This window comes from Arvicola amphibius, chromosome 3, assembly GCF_903992535.2.
Source record: "Arvicola amphibius chromosome 3, mArvAmp1.2, whole genome shotgun sequence".
NCBI classification, from domain to species: Eukaryota; Metazoa; Chordata; class Mammalia; order Rodentia; family Cricetidae; genus Arvicola; species Arvicola amphibius.
In genome coordinates, this window is record NC_052049.1 from 118,888,561 (window position 1) to 118,910,116 (window position 21,556).

General features: G+C 41.3%; 1 protein-coding gene across 1 annotated transcript in view; it reads right to left on the reverse strand.

Moving 5' to 3' along the window:
* Positions 1-5,372: 5,372 nt before the first annotated feature.
* Positions 5,373-21,556, reverse strand: part of Dixdc1 (DIX domain containing 1) — a 73,083-nt gene continuing 56,899 nt past the window's right edge. Inside the window, 4 exon segments of the mRNA XM_038324010.1 lie at positions 5,373-7,482; positions 11,735-11,843; positions 13,614-13,660; positions 13,662-13,720. Coding sequence (XP_038179938.1) covers positions 7,402-7,482; positions 11,735-11,843; positions 13,614-13,660; positions 13,662-13,720 — 296 coding nt within the window. The 3' untranslated portion in view covers positions 5,373-7,401.

A 21,556-nucleotide genomic window follows, 5' to 3' on the forward strand; every position in this document is an offset into this window, starting at 1 on the left:
TGGGAAGGGGAAGAGAGGAGGGTTAAGAAGGTATGGAGGGAAATATATTCAAAATATATACTGTATAAGAATGTCTTTATGAACTCAATACCATGTATAATTCATACACCAGGTGGTGGTGGCACACAGCTTTAATCCCAGAACTCAGGAGGCAGAGGCAGGTGGATCTCTGAGTGTGAGGCCAGCTTGATCTACAGCGCTAGTTCTGTTTCTCTGTCACTGAGAAATCCTGTCTCCAAAAACAAACAAACAAAATTATACTATGGCAATGACCATGTCTATTCAACACATACACGTGAATAATTTCATTTTAATATATATTAGGGCAGGAATGTAACCCAGTTAGAAAAGTGTTTGCTTAGCATGCATCAAGTCCTGAGTTTGGGGCTGGAGCAATGGCTCAGCAGTTAAAGAGCACTGGCAGCTCTTCCAGAGGACTCAGATTCAATTCCCAGCACCCACATGGCAGCTCACAGCCATTTGTAACTCAAGTTCCTATGGAATCAACTCCCTCACAAAGACATGCAGGTTAAACACCAATGCATATAAAAATTAAAATCCTTAGCACTTGATAAACTGTAATCCCAGCATTTGAGAAGTGGAAACAGAAAAATCAGAAGTTCAGGGTCATCCTTGGCTTCATAACAAGTTCCAAACCAAACCAGTCTTGACTACATGAGACTATATATATATATATATATATATATATATATATATATATATATATATATCACTATATGTAGAATTAAAAATAGATGTATATGTGGTGTATGGATTGCCTGGTTCCTCAGAGCCTCACCACAGACTATCTTCTTATAATTCTTTTTGTGAGGAGGAGTGCCAAAAAAAGCCATAATTCTTAATTTGTAATTTTTAACTTATAAATTTCACGTATTCTCTCTCTCTCTCTCTCTCTCTCTCTCTCTCTCTCTCTCTCTGTGTGTGTGTGTGTGTGTGTGTGTGTGTGTGTGTCAGAGGGCAGTTTTTGAGAGTCTGTTCTCTTTGACTATGTGCATTCCAGGGATAATACTCAAGTCATCAAATTTAGTGGTAAGCACCTATATCCCACTGACTGTCTCTCCATCCAGCCCATAATGCGTAATTTTCATAGATATGGAGGAGAATTATATTTAAGGTGGTGGGGCTTTAAAATTTTTTAACTTATCCTTTAAAAACTTCATACGCATACATGATGTAGTTTATAGACTTAATTCTGTATGTAAAAACAAAGAACATCTAATTGTATAGAAATTTGATTTTATCTTTAATAACTGCTGAAACTGCCAAAGAATTGTTTTTAAAGAAATTTATTTATTTAATAAATGTTTTAGTTGTAATTTTATATACCTCTATACATGCGGACATGTGAGAACTCACAGGATCAGGAAATACAAGCGGAAGAAAGGAGCCCTGTCATAGAAATGATTGCATTTGGCTAGGCAGTGGTGGCACACACCTTTAATACCAGTACTTGGAAGGCAGAAACAGGTGGATCTCTGGGAGTTTGAGGTCAGGTTGGTCTACAGAGCGTGTTCCAAGAAGGCTCCAAAACTACAGAGAAACCCTGTCTTGAAAACAAAATGATTGCATTAACATGAACAGTGGTGGCTGCAGTGTCACCGAACAACACAAACATGTGATGACTAACCTTAATGGGAAGGTCATCTTTGTATGCTGTATAGGTCATTAACAAACCATCGTTAAGTGACTTGTAACTTAATTTTACAGCAAACCTAATCTGTTAGGCAGTTCAGGAATTTAATCCATTGTTTCTCATTGTCTTCTTAGTATAGTAATAACAATTCTGCATGCATGACTTTTGAGTTATTGACCAACAATTTATGTGCAACATTTATTAAACATTCATTGTATGGCTATATAATTAGAAAAACTCATCTTTTCTGAGCTGAAGGTGACATTAGATTAGGGGGACACGTGTGCTGCATTTACACTGATCCCTCCATTAACAGATGGTCAGAGAACACCAAGAACACAGGAGAAATTGGAGGAAAAAAAGCTAATCTGATAGCCAGCGTGGTGGTGCATGCCTTCTGTTCTAGCTTAGTGTAGCCAGCCATCTGGACTACCTACATGGACTCTATCTTTTTTTTTTAAATGTTTTGTTTTGTTTTGAATCCTAGCTGTTGCGATGCAGAGGCAAGTGGATCTCTGTGATTTCCAGGCTATACTGACTGACTGGTCTACATAGCAAGCTCCAGGCCAGCCAGGTCTACATAGTGAGACCCTGTCTCCAACAGAACAGAACAAGTTGAAGGTATGTAATCAGAAGTCAAGTGAAAGAAAGCACTCAGAACAAAAGATTGAACTATCAAACATTTAAATCAATAACATTAGTGATAAATGAAGCCTGTTTGAATTTGGGGGAGGCGGCCTTTAAACTGATTTTTGAATTCTGATTCTTTTTTAAGCATTAATTTCTGGGCCGGGGTGGTAGTTCATGCCAATAGTCTAGTTACTGCAGAGCCTGAAGGAAATGATTAATCATCTGAACCTATCAGTTTGGATAACAGTGAGATGCTGTTTCAAAATAGAAAAATAAATAAGAACTCATTTCTGCTTGGGGTCCTGAGTGGTGCAGTGATAGAAAGCATGTGTAGCATGCACAGTGGCCAGGACCCAGGCTTCTACACTTCTGAGCTAATTAGGGTTCACGCTGCATTTGAAGATTAATGTTACCATACAGTTTATACTCTCAGGTTCTTGTGTGTCTGTACATTTCCATATGATTTCAAAATAGGTGCAAAACTAGCTAGTCTTTTTTTATTTAATAATCTATCTTGTGCGTACATTAGAAATACTGACAGCAAAGTATCTCTAGCAATAAAACTGCCCTTATCTCCACCCTCCTGATAGTGAGTAAACATGCTACCAGGGAGATCACTTGAGGAGATTGCCTTCACTAGGTGTAAATGGCTTTACTGACTGATCTCAGTGAAGAGACATAAATGAAAATGATGAAGTGGATTTAGTTTGTAAACTCCATTTTATTCAGAGCGTGTGTATGTGGTTTTGACTTGTTCACAATTCTGGTACATGCAGGCATTAAAACTGGCTATCACTTTGATAATCAGAAACCTCTGGACTACCAAAGCTTTGGTGAAAACATTGTAAAAGAGAATACATGGTAATAATCTCTGGAAGCAGTGGTTACAAATGTCCATTTTCTAAGAAAATAGAACCCTGTGTGTGTGTGTGTGTGTGTATTTTAAGCAAGCTATACTTAAGTTCAATAAATAAGAGTGCAATCATGATGCTTATGAGTAAAAATGAAAATTTCATACTTCCATTCTTTCTCCCTACTTCCCTCCCTCCCTTTCTCTCTTTTTCTTTTTCTTTTTTATCCAGACACAGATCTCATTATGTAGCCCAGCATCAACCTGGTACTCCTCCTGCCTCAGCCTCCCAAATGCTGGAATTACAGGCATGTATCTATCACCAAGGCAGAAACTTTAGGTACAAACTGTAAAACGTTCCAATCCAGATGATTTAGGGACTTGAGCAAGAAGAGGTTACTCTTCAGTTTTTAAATAACTAAATTAGTGCTTATGAGGTCTTATTAAAGATTTATTTTTATTATTTTTACTTGTGTGTATACAGGTGTGTGCGTGTATATACATGTGTGTGTGTGTAGATACAGGTGTGTGTGTGTATATACAGGTGTGTGTGTACATACAGGTGTGTGTACATACAGGTGTGTGTGTGTAGATACAGGTGTGTGCTTGTATATACAGGTGTGTGTGTAGATACAGATGTGTGCGTGTAGATACAGGCGTGTGTGTGTGTGTGTGTAGGTTCTTTTCTGCACAAGTACATTTTGTTGTTGTTTTCTTTTTTGAGATTTATTTATTATGTGTACAGTATTTTCAGTATTCTGTCTGTCTGTATGCCTGCAGGCCAGAAGAGGGCACCAGATCTCATTACAGATGGTTGTGAGTCACCATGTGGTTGCTGGGAATTGAACTCAGGACCTTTGGAAGAGCAGACAGTGCTCTTAACCGCTGAGTCATCTCGCCAGCCCCTTGTTGTTGTTTTCAAGACAGGATCTCACTATGTAGCTCTGGCTGTCCTGGAGCTCACTCTGTAGAACTCAAGAGGTCCTCCTGCCTCTGCCTCTGCCTCCCAGTGCTAGGATTAAAGACTTGAGCCAGTATACCCAGTTTACATTTGAAAAAAAAAAAAAGGTTAAGCAATTATTTTAGGATTCCTAACATTCTAGTGTAGTTTTCCCATGGAAAGAATGTCAGCAATAGCAGGATGGACCGGCCAATTGGTGTGGAACAATATTTTTAAGCTACAGCTTCTCCTAGAGCAGTGGTTCTTACCTTTCCTAATGCAGCAACCCTTTAAAAACTTCATCATATTCTGGTGACCTCCAACCAGGAAATTGTCGAATAATATTATTTTAATATGTGTTACATCTGTTTATGCTGTGGAAGATTGTTTAATGATGCAAAGATGTGTTGCATTATTTTATGCTGCATTTGTTTAACTCTGAAGCTGTGTTACTTTGCCTGTCTAACACCTGATTGGTCTAATAAAGAGCTGAGTGGCCAATAGCTAGGTAGGAGAGAGGATAGGCCGGGCTGGTGGGCAGAGAATAAACAGAAGGAGAAATCTGGGAGGAGAAGGAAGGAGCAAGAAAAGGAGGAGTGGAGGATACTAGGGGCCAGAAACACAGCCCGCCATGGAGTAGGAGTGAGAGTAAGACATACAGAGGTAAAGAAATAGAAAAAGCCCAGAGGCAAAAGGTAGACAGGATAATTTAAGAAAAGCTGGCTAGAAACAAGCCAAGCTAAGGCCTGGCATTTATAATTAAGAATAAGCCTCTGTGTATGATTTATTTAGGAGCTGTGTGGTGCCCCCGCCCCTGCCAAAAAAGCCAAAAGAATCCAAAGAGTAAAAAGAGAAAAACAACAGAAAATTATTTTGTTGATACTTTGTAACTGTAATTTTGCTACTATTATGAATAGTAATGTAAATATATTCATGTTTTCTGATGATCTTAGACAGCCCTTGGAGTCCTTTAATCCTTAAAGGGGTCGTGACCCACAGGTTGAGAACCACTGTCATGGCGTATAGCCAAACAGGAGATTATTGAGAACAGAATGAATTCATGCTTGCTCCTGCTCTGAAGACTCCAGTGTTATGGGCTGGAATAAGGATCCCTGGTCTGGAATACACAGGAATTAATGAATACATCCTCCAGCAGAGATGCTTGGCCATTTTGCCATTGGTAGATGAGGTTAGTGCACTATCTTCTCCATTTCCAACCTCTGCTTTTATGTAGCCACTAAGGCCATGTGGCTCCTTTTTCAAAAAGAGATTAAAAAATAAAACACAATGTAGAGGACTTTGAAGCTTTTTCTCTGATTTAATTTTTGCTGAAAAGTTAATTCCACATAATGTCAAGACTGTTTGTTGAAAGAAAATGGACAAGGGAAATCTGGTTTAAGAGACAGACATTCCAGGTAAATTGGACTACAGTACCGAAGTTTAGCCTGGTCACCTTCATGCTGTCAAATAGCAAAACATTAAAATTCATGCAACAGAGAAATTGGTGATATACGAACTTTTATTCCCTCCAGTCATCTTGAGGAAAAAAAAATGGAAAGAATACTGTTTTCTTCATTGGCTTTCACAATGAGTTGTCCCTTGCTTATGGCTGACTTTCCCAAACTTTCCTAGTTACAGCTGATGAAAAATTGTTCTTCAATAGAAGACCAGGGTAGCGTACATGAAAGACTTTCTTTTTGAAAGGTCTTTTTGATCTCATGTCTTTTAGAAGAGCAATCAACTAGACTTGAACTAAAAACTCCATTACTAAAACAGCAGGGAGAATTGGACAGAAATTGACTGCCATTAGTGTACTTGTAACAAAATAAAGCTTGTTCTGAAACCACAGAGGTGTAAGAAGAGACTGTAGAAAAGCTATTGGGCCCTCTAGAAAAATCAATAGAGTACAGGGGATGTGAGATTACACTGAAATCACACGTGAGTTATAAAAATAGACATGGTTCTCAGACAAAAGCAAATGAGTACAAAGCAATTTTCAAACATGAACTATTTTTAAAAGACATGTCTATATAAAACAATAAGATGTTATCTCAGAGTTCCAAAAAGTAGTCTGTTCAAATGGCTGAAAATGGGAGACGAACAGAGAGGCAGACCCCAGGACTGACCCATCTGCTCCACTTTTCTGTTTGGCAGTGTACAGTGGTGGCTGCAGACCGCTTTGAGGGACTATAGAAACAGATAATCACGACGGATTGGTGGATGGTGCTAGGTACGTGAATGAGAAAACCCAAGTTATTGAGTAACCAACCTCTGGAAGTTGAACTCTTCAGCTTCTATACTGGACAATGTTGCAATGAGAAATGACTGCTCACTTGAATCGACCCTGCCATTCACAACTCATGCTCTGTGCCCTAAAGTAACAGCCCAGGCTAAGTATGAAACAGAAAATAACTCCAGCCTTGAAATGGGAAGCAGACCAGTAAGTCGTGCTCAGTGCTCAAATCACAAACACAAATTAATGGTCTGCCTCCTTGCAATGCAAAGGAGATGCCACGAGTTTGAGTCACAGAGAAATGGACAGCAGCACCTTTCCGTATCCTCCTGGATGTTTAAGGAGCCCCTCGCTTCTTATCCTTTTCAAACACAAAGTCATTTGTTTGGAGAAAAATAAAATGGCTCTGAAGTTAAAGAGTCCCCAGAGAAAACCAGCAGTTCGTGGAAAAAATGCCCTGAAAGGGCTAAGGACAAGCTGCAGAATCAGTTAAACCCAGAAGAGGCAGCCCAAGGTCTTAATTATGGTTTTGGCATAGTATAGCACACTATGGGCAACCCTTCCCCAGCCCACTCAACAAGTCAGCATCATCATTTCCTGGTCTTTCATCTTTGGTACCACTTCATGAGCTGCTTCTGGTTTGCAATGTCTGCAAAGAGACAGAAAAGTTGGTACCTTTGCCTTGTCTGTGAGCACAGATGCTGAGACTCTGATTGCTGCAACCATTGAGGCCAATTAAATGAACACTATAACATGAAGGAGAGATGCATACATTTCCAGGTTCCAGATAATAGCAGCCATGCCCCTACAAGAGAGGGCTCATCCATCCCTGGTGGTTAAGGCCTTCGGTTTGGTGTCCTCAGAGTAGAATAAAACACTGCTCCCACGGACAAGGAGCTCCAGATGAACCCATGGTCTGTGTTTGGACAGAGATTTTTAAGTACTAGATATGCCAGGCACACAAACAGGACTGGCCCATGACCATCATCCTTGAAGAAGCTTCTGTTTGGCAGCATGAATTAGAAACTTCTCAGCGTACTCTGGTGTTAGTCCTCTTTCCTGAGAGAAGCAGCCAGGGAGTGTCCAAGGTCCAGTTAATTCTCTCTGTGATCTTCTTCCACCCAGGCCACAATTTTCCCTTCCCATCCAGGGATGGCATCGTCATCATGGAAAACCTAGGTTAAAAAACAAAAAGTCGCAATGGAATAACACAGCCTGGAATGTGGTGTGTGCCTGTAACTGAGTACCCAGCAGGAAGCAGGAAGGTAGCTGTGAGTGCCAGGCCAGGTTGGGTCACAGTGTGACACCCCATCTCAACAGAACAGACTACAGAGTGTCCTTAAGCAACACTATTGATGCGATGGTTCAGTGAACAGACACTGTCACCAAGCCTGGTGACCTGAATGCAGTGACGGGACCCACGTGAGGGACAGAGAATCAACTCCTGACTCCACAAGTTGTCTCTGACTTGGAGAACAAACACACACAAATATTATTTTTTAAGATTTATTTTTCATTGTATGTATGAGTGTGTGTAGCTATATGCATGCGTGTGTAGGTATGTGCACACGAGTACAGGTGCCTGCAAAGCCAAAAGCATTGGATGCCCTAGAGCTGGAGTTACAGGAGGTTGTAAGCCACCTGGTGTGAATGCTGCGAATTCAACCTGGGTCTTCTACAAGAGCATGCACTTTTAACACTGAGCCATCTTTCCAGCCCCACACAAGAGTTTTAATATAATAAAAAATCTAAAACAAGCAGGGCGGTGGTGGCGCACGCCTTTAATCCCAGCACTCGGGAGGCAGAGGCAGAGGGATCTCTGTGAGTTCGAGGCCAGCCTGGTCTACAAGAGCTAGTTCCAGGACAGGCTCCAAAGCCACAGAGAAACCCTGTCTCGAAAAAAAAAAAAATCTAAAACATAAGACTTTAAACATTAAGAAAGTAGAAAAGAATTACTTAGGCTATGTCTTTGGTTCTATATCTATATGTGTATGTGATATATGATATATGTATATATATCATACCATATATCATGTAACACATTTTGTGTTCTAATTTTGGGAGATAAAAACACTCTTAACACTATTTCACTCATGGATGTTTATAAGAATAGTAAATTACAATCCCCAAAGCAATTTAGCCTTACTAGGAGAAAGCAATAGCATATGTGTTTAAAGAATAAGAAAGGAGAATATTTTGGTACCAGCATTATATAAAAAGGGGTAGAAAGAAGACCAGGGGCAGGAGATGGCCCAGCCGTTAAGAGCAATGGTTGCTCTTGCAGAGCACCCCCAGTTCAATCCCTAGCACCTGCATGGTAGTGCACAACCATCTATAACTCAGTTCTAGGGAATCTGATACCATCTTCTGGCCTATCTGGGTACCAGGGATGAATGTGGTGCACACACATACATGCAGGCAAAACAATTACACACATAAAAATAAATGTTAAAAGACTTCAATTTTTCCTATACTATAACCACAATGAAGGCATTTGTGATAATATATCAGAACCTAGAAATTTCTTGTCTAAAGAGGGTTGTATTTGGAAGATGGATGATAAGGAGATGCGTAGGCTGAGAAAATATTCAAGGGTTAGTGTCTTAGGGTTTCTACTGCTGGGAAGAGACACCATGGCTACAGAAACTCTTATGAAGGAAAACATTTCATCGGGGTGGCTTGCTGACAGTTTCAGAGGTTCAGTCCACTATCATCATGGCAGGGAGCATGGCGGCATGCAGGCAGATGTGGTGCTGCTCTATCGTAATCAGAAGGCGACAGAAGTGGCTGTGACACGGAGCAAAGCTTAAGGAAGAGAGACCTTAAAGGACACACATGGATCTAATCCACATGGGAAGGAGAAAAAGACAAGATCTCCTGAGTAAATTGGGAGCATGGGGACCATGGGAGAGGGCAGAAAGGGAGGGGAGAAAAAGGGAGGGGAGCGGAAAAAATATAACTCAATAAAAACAATTTAAAAAAGAGAGAGAGAGAGACCTCAAAGCCTGCCTCCACCATGACACATTTCCTTTCATCAAGGCCACTGTTATGCCCAGATCACGAAGTCCCCCCAAAACCAACTAGTAACTGAGTCCTGTATGTAAAAGCAAAGAGTCTTTATTCTTACACAAGTTTGCAAACTTAGTCTCTCCATGTGTCCAGCGTATTGGGGTGATCAGAGAGCCCCGAGCTCAGAGTTGGGTTTTTATAATAGCAAAGGTGGAGGTGAGGGATTTCTAAGGTTCAGGACCCTTGATTGGCTGACATTTGTCTAGGGGTGTCCTGGTGAAAAGCAATGGGTGTGTGCTGGCAGGTGATCCTATCTACAACGGTTGTAATGTTAGGAATTTTTCTTTTGGATGGTCTATTCCTGGATGCTACCTGGGTAGTCTCAGTTTGTGGACTTTCTTGGAACTAGGTATTGCCTCAGGGTAAACTACTGAGACTCAGGCCTCTATTGAGTTTGTCATGACTGGGTTCTACAGCCACACCTACTTCAACAAGGCCACACCTCCCAACAGTGCCATTCCCTATGAGTTTATGGGGGCCAATTACATTCAAACTACCACAGTTAGGAAAATAAACATGCCTTGTTTTTACTACCAGGACTTTCCACTATGACAGGTATAGCGCTGTCTGTTTCTGACTGACAGTCTGTTCTATGGGAAAACCAAGTGTAAGTTGCTCATGGGGTATGGTTTAAAATCTATGTAACAAATTTGGACTTAAAGTTGTAACAAAAGGCTTATAATTAAAACTCATACCTATAGGTTACTATAAGCCTTTTGCTTTCAGTTTTAAGCCAAATTTTGTTACAGATTTTACATATTCTTTAATCACACCCAATGAATTTACAAATCGATCCTGAGATAAAGACTGTTTATACAATAGTCTTAAAAGATTTCTTGAGTGCAAAGCCCAGAGAAATCATAAAGATAAAAGATTTAAGAATAGAAAGTTATAGAACCTTAGAGATTAAGAGACTTTGGGATCATTTGCTTGTGTGGTTGTTGTAGAATAATATCTTTATACACTGTAAAGATGTGTCATTGCCAAGGTGTCTGCAGATTGGTTTAATAACGAGCTGAGTGGGAATAGCTAGACAAGAAGAGGTTAGGCAGGACTTCCAGGCAGAAAGAGGTGAAGAGGAGCAAAATTAAGGCACAGAAGAGACCCCAGAGGACAGGGGTAAGAAACAGGGAGTGCACGATAAAAGAGAGATAAAAAGCCAAAGGAAAAAACATAGATTAATATAAATGGGTTAATTTCATTTATAAGAACTAGTGGGACAAGCCTAAAATATAGGATGAGCTTTCACAATTAATAATAAGTCTTTGGTTTTTTTGTGTGTGTGTGAGCTGAGGGCTCAAAAAAATTCTCCTATGTGTGGTGGCAGAAGTTGTTAAAATTTGTGAGAATTTGGAACTCAGTTGCCATCTTTGGCCATGGAGCTATACTGAGGCCAGTTGATTTTCAGTAAGACAGCAAGACTTTTAAGAAAATGATTGGAGCTGAGCAGTGGTGGTGGACACCTTTAATCCCAGCAGTTGGGAGGCAGAGACAGGCAGATCTCAGTGGGTTCAAGGCCAGCCTGGTCTACAGAGTGAGTCCTGGGACAGCCAGGACTGTTACACAAAGAAACCCTGTCGCTAAAAACAAAACAAAACAAATAAAAATATCAGTCCTTGGAGCTAGAGAGATGGCTTAGTGATTAAGAGCACTGGCTACTCTTCCAGAAGACCCGGGTTTGCTGCCCAGCACCTACATGGCAGCTCACAATTGTCTATAAGTCCAGTTCCAGGGGATCCAACACTCTTCTAGCCTCCCTGGGCACCATTCATACATGTGGTCCACAGGCATACATGAAAACAAAACACTCATACACAAAATAGAAAATATTCCATCCTGTAACTAACAAAGCGGTCAACATCAGGGTCTATTCTATGGAACTTAAAGCAGTTGATCCATCAACTGAACATCCCATAATTTCTGAGATCCTTCTGGGGAACTGTGGTGGTCTGAATAGGAATGTGTTTGAATGCTTAGTCATTCAGGAGTGGCACTACTTGGGAGGGATTAGGAGGTGTGGCCTTGTTGGACTAGGTGTGGCCTTGTCGGAGGAAGTGTGTCACTGGGGGTGAACTTTGAGCTTTCAAAAGTCTAAGCCAAGCCCAATGTCTCTCTCCCTGCTGCCTACAGATCTGGATGTAGAACTCTCAGCTACTTCTCCAGCACCAAGCATGCCTGTGTGCCACCATGCTTCCTGCCATGACAATGGACTAAACCTCTGAACTAAAAGAAAGGCCCAGCTAAATGCTTTCTTTTGTAAGAATTGCCCTGGTCATGGTGTCTCTTCATAGCAACAGAGAAAAGAGCTAGTTCAGGAGTGACCAGTAATACTCCCCCAACAGCCCGTGGATTCTTCACCTCTTCTTTGACTGTGCCAAACTCGGGATCCAGTGCTTTGAAGTGGTACCGGTGAGTCCCTTCTCGATCGATAGCTGCTTTAAAATCCTTCAGTGTCACCTCCCCCAACCTGTAACAAAAAAAGAGTGTACCAAAATAGCCTGCTAATCAATATGCTGGAAAGGCAATGTGTTAGCTTTTAATCCAGGCCCCTGCCAAAGTCAACAGGCAGTGATAGCATGGCTTTAATACTAGGTCATGACTCCTGATAACCAATGTCACTAAAATAGCAGAGGTTGGGCAACCACTAAGAATGACTGTGGCATCATGCCTCAGGTGATCAGAGAGCTTAAATTCATTGCCTTTGCTGTTTTTAATCTGAAAATAAGGTATTTAAAATAAAATTTGTAGAATAACCAGAAATATACTTAAGTTTTCTGGGTTTCTCCCATGAGAAAATAGTCCAGTATTCTTAGGATGATAAAGTTAAATTCAGCAGGTGGGGTTTGTTTGTTTGTTTTTGTTTTGACGGGGTCTCACTCTGTACCCAAACTTGCCTTGAATTTGCTATGCCACCTAAGGTGACCAGCTCTGTTTTAGGCCTCCCAGGCTCTAAGATTACAAGTATGTGCCACCCAGCTTAAGGATCAGTAGTTCCTCTGGGTTTAGAAAGCTTGCTTCTGCCCAGTCCAGTCCAAGTGAGCAGACTCTGAGAGGAGAACCTCAGAGCCTCTCTCAGCTGTTGGTTCCCGGGTTTATTGCCTTACACATTGCAAGACAAGCACACTACCACTGAGGTACATCCCCAGGCCCCTTACAGTGTATTTATTTCACTGGGAGAAAATATATTGTACTGAGGTTCTGGAACATTTTCCACATAAATTCTTTTTTTGTTTGTTTGTTTGTTTTTTTTGAGACAGGGTTTCTCTGCAGCTTTAGGGCCTGTCCTGGAACTAGCTCTTGTAGACCAGGCTGGTCTCGAACTCACAGAGATCCGCCTGCTTCTGCCTCCCGAGTGCTCGGATTAAAGGCGTGCGCCACCACCGCCCGGCTTCCACATAAATTCTTACAGGCAGGAGTTGCCATCATCATTAGCACACAGTACTAAACACTGACACGTAAATGCCCAAGAGGCCATGGTAGAAGTCATGGCTACCAGAAGGAGCTGTTTTGAGTACTTAAAAGAACAAGTTTTCACAACGTTGGAGCATATTTGTATAGCTATCAGGACAAGAAGCACAATTTCTGTTCCCCTGGGGCCAGGTGTGGTGGCCCTTGGGAGGCAGAGGCAGGTGGATCTCTGTGAGTTCAAGACAAGACTAGCCTTTGTTCAGGTCAGCCAGAGCTACAAAGTGAGACACTGTCTCAACAAATTAAACAAAACAACATATGGTTATTAATTCCTGTGCCTAGCAGTAGATCCTGCTTGTCCTTAATAATGCCACTGGTTTCCGGGTGTGGTGTGCACACCTTTAATCCCAGTACTCGGGAGGCAGAGGCAGGAGGATCGCTATCATTTGGGTGCCAGCCTGGTCTAGGCAGAGAGTTCTAGGTCAGCCAAGGCTACATAGTAATACTTTGTCTCAAAAAATAAAAAACAAAAAACACCCCCAAACCTGACAAATTAGAACTAGAATCTCTAATGGCCTGGGCTTTTCTTTCTTGCAAAAAGCTGCTCATTTGGCATAATGGATTCCCTTTCTTTCTTTTCTTTCTGTTCTCTCTTTTCCTTCTCTTTCTTTCTTTCTTTCTTTCTTTCCTTCTTTCTTCCTTCCTGTCCTTTCTTTTCCTTTCTTCCCGCCCTCCCTCCTTCCCTCCCTCCCTCCCTCCCTTCCTTCCTCCCTTCCTCCTTCTCTCCTTTCTTGGTCTTTACAGTGAAATAATGACTTGGGCATCTCACCTCTTTGGTATATTGACCATGAAGGGTGTGAGTGACCGGTCAGTGAAAATAGAGCACTTTAGTGCAGGTGCTGCTGACGGCTGGAGAACTCTGGGAGTGAGGCAATGCTGCAATCAGAGACTCTGGTTAGAACATTCAATTGATACAACTATTCCTCCTTTCGTCTACTTAAATGTCCTCAGGAGGCTGAAGCTGCCAGAGGTCCAGCTTTCTCCATCAGTCTTGTCCGCAGAGCATGACTTATGATCATCACGAGGACAAGAGGTGCCTTGGGCATGGACATCGTCATGGGGACCTCATTTCCATCCATTCCAGGGATATCTGGCAGAGGAATACCCGCTCTGGCAGCACTGTTGCTAAAGATCAAGAGGTCAGACTCGAGTCTGGCCAGATTCCAGGAGATGCAGGACTGCAAACTGCCTACATTCAGGTTTTGGAATAAGAATATTCATGTGATTTGTGGGGAAGAGAAAGAACAATGGAAGAAAACCCAGAGGCAAAGTACTTCAGCCTATAAAGTACAAGACCTTCTGCAAGGGCTGGTCCTGTACTGTGCTTTTTTCTTTTCTTTTCTTTTCTTTTTTTTAAAGACAGAAACTGTCTGGCCTAGAATACAAGTTGTAGACCAAACTGGCCTTGAACTCACAGAGATCTACCTGCCTGCCTCTGCCTTCTGAGTGCTGAGATTAGAAATGTAGACCATGACACCTAGCCTCCTGTGTGATTTTAAAAATTGTATTACATTTATTTTAGTGTAGGTGTGTGTGGAGATCAGAGGGCAGCTTTTAGAAGTCAGTTCTCTCCTTCCACAACAGGGGACCAAGGATTACAGTCAGGTGGTCAGTAAGTGCTCTCACCCATGGAGGGTGAAAGTTGCCAACCCCTAAAAATATGTCTTTGGGGGGGAAAAAACTAAAATATTCTACTACATGATACAGATGATTCTGGTAACATCCATCCAGGGACAAAACAGTACTAATAATCAACATGGTGAAAACAACCGGAACAAACAAATCAAACACGGATCATTCCGCCCTGCTTCTGCCGCTTTTTCACTGTCAGCCCGCACCTAAAACACGACTGAGCGTCGAGGGCTGTCAGAGAGGAAGGGTGGGGGAGGAAGAGGAAGCAGGAGGGATTCTAGGAAAAAATATGCATACCAAACCCCAAACACCTTCATGAGAAAGGAATTTTGGACATTGCCATTTTTATTATTACTTTGCCAAATAGACTTTGTTATTAAGTTTCTCTGTTTATATGAAGATATATGTAGATTTTGAATTTACAAAAACCTTAAAATCCAATAAAGCACCAGGAAATATGTATTAAAAATAAGACTGTAGAGGTGGCTCAGGGGTTAAGGACACCTGCTGCTCTTTCAATGGGCCCAGGTTGGGTTCCCAAATCCACATGGCCACTCATTTCTGTTCTTATTCTTGTTCCAGGGATTCTGATGCCCTCTTCTGGTCTCTAGAGGCACAGCATCCATAAGGTAAGAATACATGCAGTCATAAATAAATAGAGCTGGGCGTGATGGTATATCTTTAATCCCAGCACTTGGTAGGCCAACAGGCAGGCCTCTGTGAGTTTAAGACAGCCAGGGCTACATAGTGAATTCCTGTCTCAAACAACAACAAAAATGGCACTAGAAGATTAAAGACCCATTAAAACAGAATAAAAGTGAGTTTTCATCCATGCCTCATATTGTATAGAAAAAATAACTCTAAATGAATTATAAGCCTAAACTTAAAGGCTAAATATTGCTGGGCTCAGTAGCACATACATTTAATCCAAGCACTGGGCAGGCAGAGGCAGGTGCTTTCTCTAAGTTTGAAGCCTAATCTATACAGCAAGTTCTAGGCCAGCCAGGACTACATAGTGAGACCCTGTCTTAAAACAGACAGACAAAAACTTAATGTCATCCTCCCCATTTTAAGCATGTTAAACTGCTTTCTTAAGTGTCATGGAGACAGCTCACAGAAGCTGCCCCTGTAGAGTGAACCAGACGTGTTTATAATCCTTCTAATACCTTCCTTAAGCTTCTAGATTCCTAGCATGTCCCAGTACCAAAGCAGAGGGTGGCAAAGGATTCAATTCCTAAATTGTGCTATAAAGATTCATTTAGAGCCTTCTAACCTGCTAAGCTTGGCGACCCCTCTGAGCTCTGCGCAGATGTTTCCCCTGGAAGTCTACAGATGTATGGACTGTCCTCTGTTCTTCTGGGTGCCTGCTGCATCTCCCCTATATTCCAGCTCTCCCTGGTGGAGTCGCTGGCAGTAAAAGGATTTGATCAGAGGTTGGAGAGATAGCTCAGCGGTTAAGAGCACTTACAGCTCTACAGAGGACATGGGTTTGTTTCCCACAACCCACGTGGCAGCTAGCAAGTTCCTGTAACTCCAGTTCCAGGGGGTCCAATGTCCTATTCTGACTTCCATGAGCAAAAGCACACATATGGTATACAGACATTATGTAAGCAAAACACCTGCACACATTAAAGAACAAAAGACCTGGCCAAATGTTATGTGTCTATTTTTCTTTTGTAGGCAGGATCTCATGCAGCGCAGGTTGGCCTCCAATTTGCTGTAGGTCAAAGATGACCTTGAACTTCTGACTCTCCTGCTTCTGCCTCTCCAGTCCTGGGATTACAGACATGCACCACCACGTCCAGTTTATGCAATGCTAGGGACCAAACCCATGGCCTCATGCATGTTATGCAAGCATTCTACCAAGTGAGCCACATCCTCAGTCCAGTTTTTTGTTTTACTCCAAGTTATATTTCCCACCAAACTAGGTATCTTTCCATTACTGTTGTGCTGGTCACAAACTGCCCAGGTCAGCCCTCAAACTCATCATCTTCTGGCTCGGCTTCCTGAGTGGCACTACGGGTGTGTGTGGCGGCAGGTTTAGCTCATCACATCTGTCTCTGTCCTATTCTCATTCTTCTCCTTCAGTGACGCTATCACATATCTTAGTCTGATGTCTGACCTACTCTGCTCAAGTCGTGTTTCCTTTCTGTCCCGTATTCCTTTCTTTTTCTCTTTTTGTTGAAATTTTGCTAATTTACATCGCCATACTTTTAAGTTGGTGGACTCCTTGTATAGCTGTGCTGAGCCTACTGATACCTGTGTTGGCGACTGTTTCCATATTTATCTGTATTTTTATTTTTTTGGGTTTTTTTTTTTGAGACAGGGTTTCCCTGTAGTTTCTAGAGCCTGTCCTTGTATTTTTATTTTTAACCTCTCTATTTTTTCCTTAAAATTTCTATCTCATGGTGGGATCTTTTTGTACACTGTGTGAAGATGTGTCTCTGTCCTTTCTCACCTGCCATGGCACCTTCTGATTGGTTTAATAAAGAGTTAAACGGCCAATAGCTAGGCAGGAGAGGAAAAGTGGGACTTCCAGGGACAGAATCTGAGGCATGGGAGATTCCTCAGCCAGATGCGGAGGAAGTGGATGTGTGGTACTGAGGAGAGGTAACAAGAGCCACGTGGCAGAATGCAGATTAATATAAATGGGTTAATTTAAGTTCTAAGAGCTAGTTGGGAACAAGCCTAAGATAAGGGCAAGCTTTCATACTTAATAAGAAATCTTCGTGTCATTATTCATGAGTTGGCGGTCCAAAGGGAGTACTGCTACACTTGGCATCCAATATGGAGACACAAATATCCAAGCCTGGGGCCAGAGAAAGCTGAGAAAAGTTCAGACACGGAGCCTGATGCAGCTTCCAGGCCCAATACTGATGCTGGCCTAGAGAGGAGCAGCTCCTTTGGGAGGCCCTGCTAAGCAGCCCAGCACTACTCTTGGTGGCATGCTACTCAGTGGGAGACTAGGGAGAAAAGCCTGCAGGCCCAGCAACATTCCAGGACAGGCGGGCATGGCTCCTGGTCAGCGTCCATGGCTCTCACAGAAGGGCAAGCAGTGGCAGCAACCCAGAACCAGTGGGGTAGCCTGCTGGATGTACCCTAGCTGGATGGAGCCAGACACCAGCAGAGAAGGCTGCAGGTATGCAGAAAGCCAGGTCCAGACATAAAACCTCTGAATGCTTAAAAATGCATTTAGCTAATGAGAGAAAAGAAAGTGGATATAGGTAGTCATAGGAAAATATAGCTTAAAATAATAAAATAAAGTCTTTAAAGGTAAAATAAATAATATAAAAAGAACAAATCATGTATGAATGGGAAATACCATAACACAGAAAAATTGGACCCTATACAGTTCTTTATTAACTTTAAATTTTAATTGATAATAAGCTAAAACAACAGCTACCAAAAGATATCAGATTATAGAAAAAAACTGCTGAATTAAGCCAGCCTATATATTTAAGGATGTCTTAACTTCAGAATGGAGGTCAGAAAATGTGTTGTGTTGGGGGAGAGGTTATGCCTTTGTTTTTACAGGAAATGAAAAGCAATGGATTTCCTCAAAATTAATAAAGATTTGACCAGGGGAGACCTCCTGAAAATCTTGGCTGCAGACATGAAGGAAGAAACCTAGAAAGACTACAAGACAGCTGACATATATTCTGATCTCTCTGCATGAGAACAGCTCTGAGTTGGATAAGATGATAAATTTTGTTGGCTACAAAGTCCTCATGACAGTTTGGTTGTGCAGTTCAAACAAACTGATAAAGTTGGGAGATACCTTTTACCTGATCAAACATAGAACAGAAAACCATCTTTAGTTGATGTGTGCACACTACACATTCCATATTTGTATTGATGAAGATATATATGGTACCTTTAAAAGTTCGTATGTTTTCAGAACAAAAGGACCAGACACCAATGAAGACAAGACAGATAGCCCAGGTGATCCAGCCTCTCAGAATGCCTCTATTGCCATTTCCTCAAAAATCTGCATCCAGGACAACTTCAAAGCAGTTAGCTAAGATGGCCCAGCCTCACAGACTACCCAAGCCAGGACTTCAGTTAAGCCCTGTACTTTCCCATCACACAGAGAATAGACAACAAACGATACAGCTGGCTCTCCCAAGACTTGACCATTATCCTAATTTTCTCAGGGTCCCCTAAATATGTCACTGTTCCTAACAACAGGAAGCAATTTTGAGAACACAACGCCCCACATTCCTGAAAGGTGATGGGTGGTTTTGGTCTTTGGTGGTTATGGATGTTTGTCATTGTTTAAGGTATTGGTTGCAAGTTGTTACTGGTCATGGTCAGGGAGGAAACCAAGCAAAGAAAGGTTAAAGGATTTCTTTTTTTCCTTTCTTCTTTCTATCTTTCTTTCTTGTCTTTCTGTCTCTCTCTCTTTCTTTCTCTTTATTCTATTCTTTCTTTCTTTCCTATCTACTGTTGGGGGAAAGAGGGTGGGAAATGAAAAGTAAGAAAGGGGGAATATAGGAATAATAGGATAATGTCAGCATGGCCGAGCTGTCTAAGATGCTGAGTTCAGGAATAATAGGGTAGATTATTGAATCTACTTTTAAATTAAAAAGAAACTACTAGTCTCAGATACTTTAGACTGGTATGGATTTTTGTATATTGATATAGAGTTAAAGTTATTTTTGTTACAATATACTACATATATGTTTCTACTCTTGTTTAAAGTATATAACCTATGCAACACTCATTTTTAAAATGTAATATGAAATTTAAATCCTTGAAAACTATTATTACAAATTATTTGGGATAATTAAGATAACCAAACTTGTAGTAATGTTTTAGATATAAACAGAAATAAGCTTTATTTAGCTTCATGTATATATTTTCAAGGTTAGATGGAGATATATTTTAGACAGATATAAACACTACAGAGATCTACAGAATATGGCATTTAAGATGTTTTAATAACATCAGGCTTTTATGAGAGCAAGATACATTTCCTCCTTACAGCACCAATCCACTTCAAAGAAGATGATGGGCACCAAAGAACCTCTATATGAAGTTTTTTTTTTAATGTGGCAAACAAGCCACTGGGTGAAGAAACTGCCCTTGCCTTGACTGCTGACAGTATGTTGTCCACATTGGACAAGCAGGACACAGAGGAAGTCAGCTGCCAAATTTTGCCAAGACAAGGGTAAGCATCCTTCAAAATTCCTCTGCTTCACAGAACGTCAGTCAGATATTCTGGGCCTGTAATCTGAAGATGGATACCCAATGTTACAGAGGAACCTCGGAAGACTGTCCAGGCAGCCAGCATGTCTCTGCCATTTCTATAGTTTTGGAAGTTGTTTGTTTTGCACTCCCTGTTACTCAGGTATTGTTTTCTCTTCTCAGGTCTCTCTTTCTCATGGTGTTAAAGACTAGATAGTTATACGTCTTACAGATTTCTTTGTTAACAATTCAGAAAAGAAACTCACAAAAGAGGGTATAAGGTTTTAAAAAGGTTGGGCAGACATAAACACTTAAGATGTTTATCTAAGAAAATGCTTTAAGGTCTAAAAAAGATATTTTTGTTGCTAATACAACATAGAAAGTGATTTAGGTACAAAACTCACCAAGATAGGACAGATAATAGAGTACTTTCTCCGAAGTTTCCAAATACAAATGGATTGAACATTGTGAATGTAATTCTTACCAGATAATTGTTCTTACTGTATATAGTTTATGGATGATAGAAAAAGAGCCTTTTATTGGGCTAAAACTGGTGAGATGCTGGAATAAACTTTTTGTATACTGTTTGAAGATGTGTCTCTGTTCTTCCTCACCTGCCTAAAGCACCTTCTGATTAGTTTAATAAGAGGAAAATGGCCAATATCTAGGCAAAAGATGATAGAAGGGACTTCCAGGGAGAGCTAGGAACTCTGGGAAAGGATCTGAAGGTACAACAGGAGATTCGCCAGTCAGATGCAGAGGAAGTTGGGCTTTGAGAGAATGTAGATTAGTAAAAATGGGTTACATTTTTTGTTATTGTTGGTTTTTTCAAGACAGGATTTCTCTGTGTAGTTCTGGAGCCCTGTCCTAGAACTTGTTCTGTAGACTAGACTGGCATGAGACTCACAGAGATCCAGCCCCCAAGTGTCACATTAAAGGTACGAGCCACCACCGCTTGGCTCTGATTAGTTTAAGTTTTAAGAGCTAGTTGAGAACAAGCTTAACTAGGGCCAAGTTTTCACAATGAGTAAAAGTCTCTGTATCATTATTTGGGAGCTGGCAGTCCAGAGAAAGACCTGCTATAGTCACATTACTAAAATCCCTCATTGGCACATTTTTGTCACAAACACTGAACACATTAATCTATTATTTATAATTCCTGATCTCATGGGTCCAACATCCTTGTCACAGCTTGTGTTGGCTCTGTAGACTGATGTGGTTCTTAGCAGTGACTCTTTCTTTTTCTTGCTTGCTTTGGGAATCTCTCTCCTCTCCTCCTCTCTCCTCTCTCTCTCTCTCTCTCTCTCTCTCTCCTATTATCTTTATCTTTATTCTATATGTATTGGTATTTTGCCTACAATGCATGTCTGTGTGATGACATCAGATCTCCTGGAACTGGAGTTACAACAGCTGTGAGCTGCCATGTTGGGTGATGGGAATTGACTCAGGTCTCTGGAAGAACAACCACTGTTCTTAACAACTGAGCCATTGTTCCAGCCCGGAATGTCTCTTAATTTAAAAATGCACTTTTTTTGTGGGGAGGGAGGATGGGAACATGATACACACATATGCTGAGGACAGAGGAGAACTTGAAGAAGGCAGTTCTCCTCCTTATACCAAGTAGGCCTCACTCTTTTGTTTTTGGTTGTTGCTTTTTCTACACAGGGTTTCTTTGTGTAGCCCCTGGCTTGTCCTAGAACTTGCTTGGTAGACCAGGCTGGTCTTGAACTGAGAGATCTGCCTTTCTCTGCCTATGAGTGCTGGGATTAAAGGGGTATGCAACTACTGCCACAGTTGGTCCTCACAATTTTTTAATGAACATTAGATACCTTGTGTTAAGGTAGTAGATAATCCCAGTACACAGGAGGTCCAAAGGAATAAGGTCATGACTTT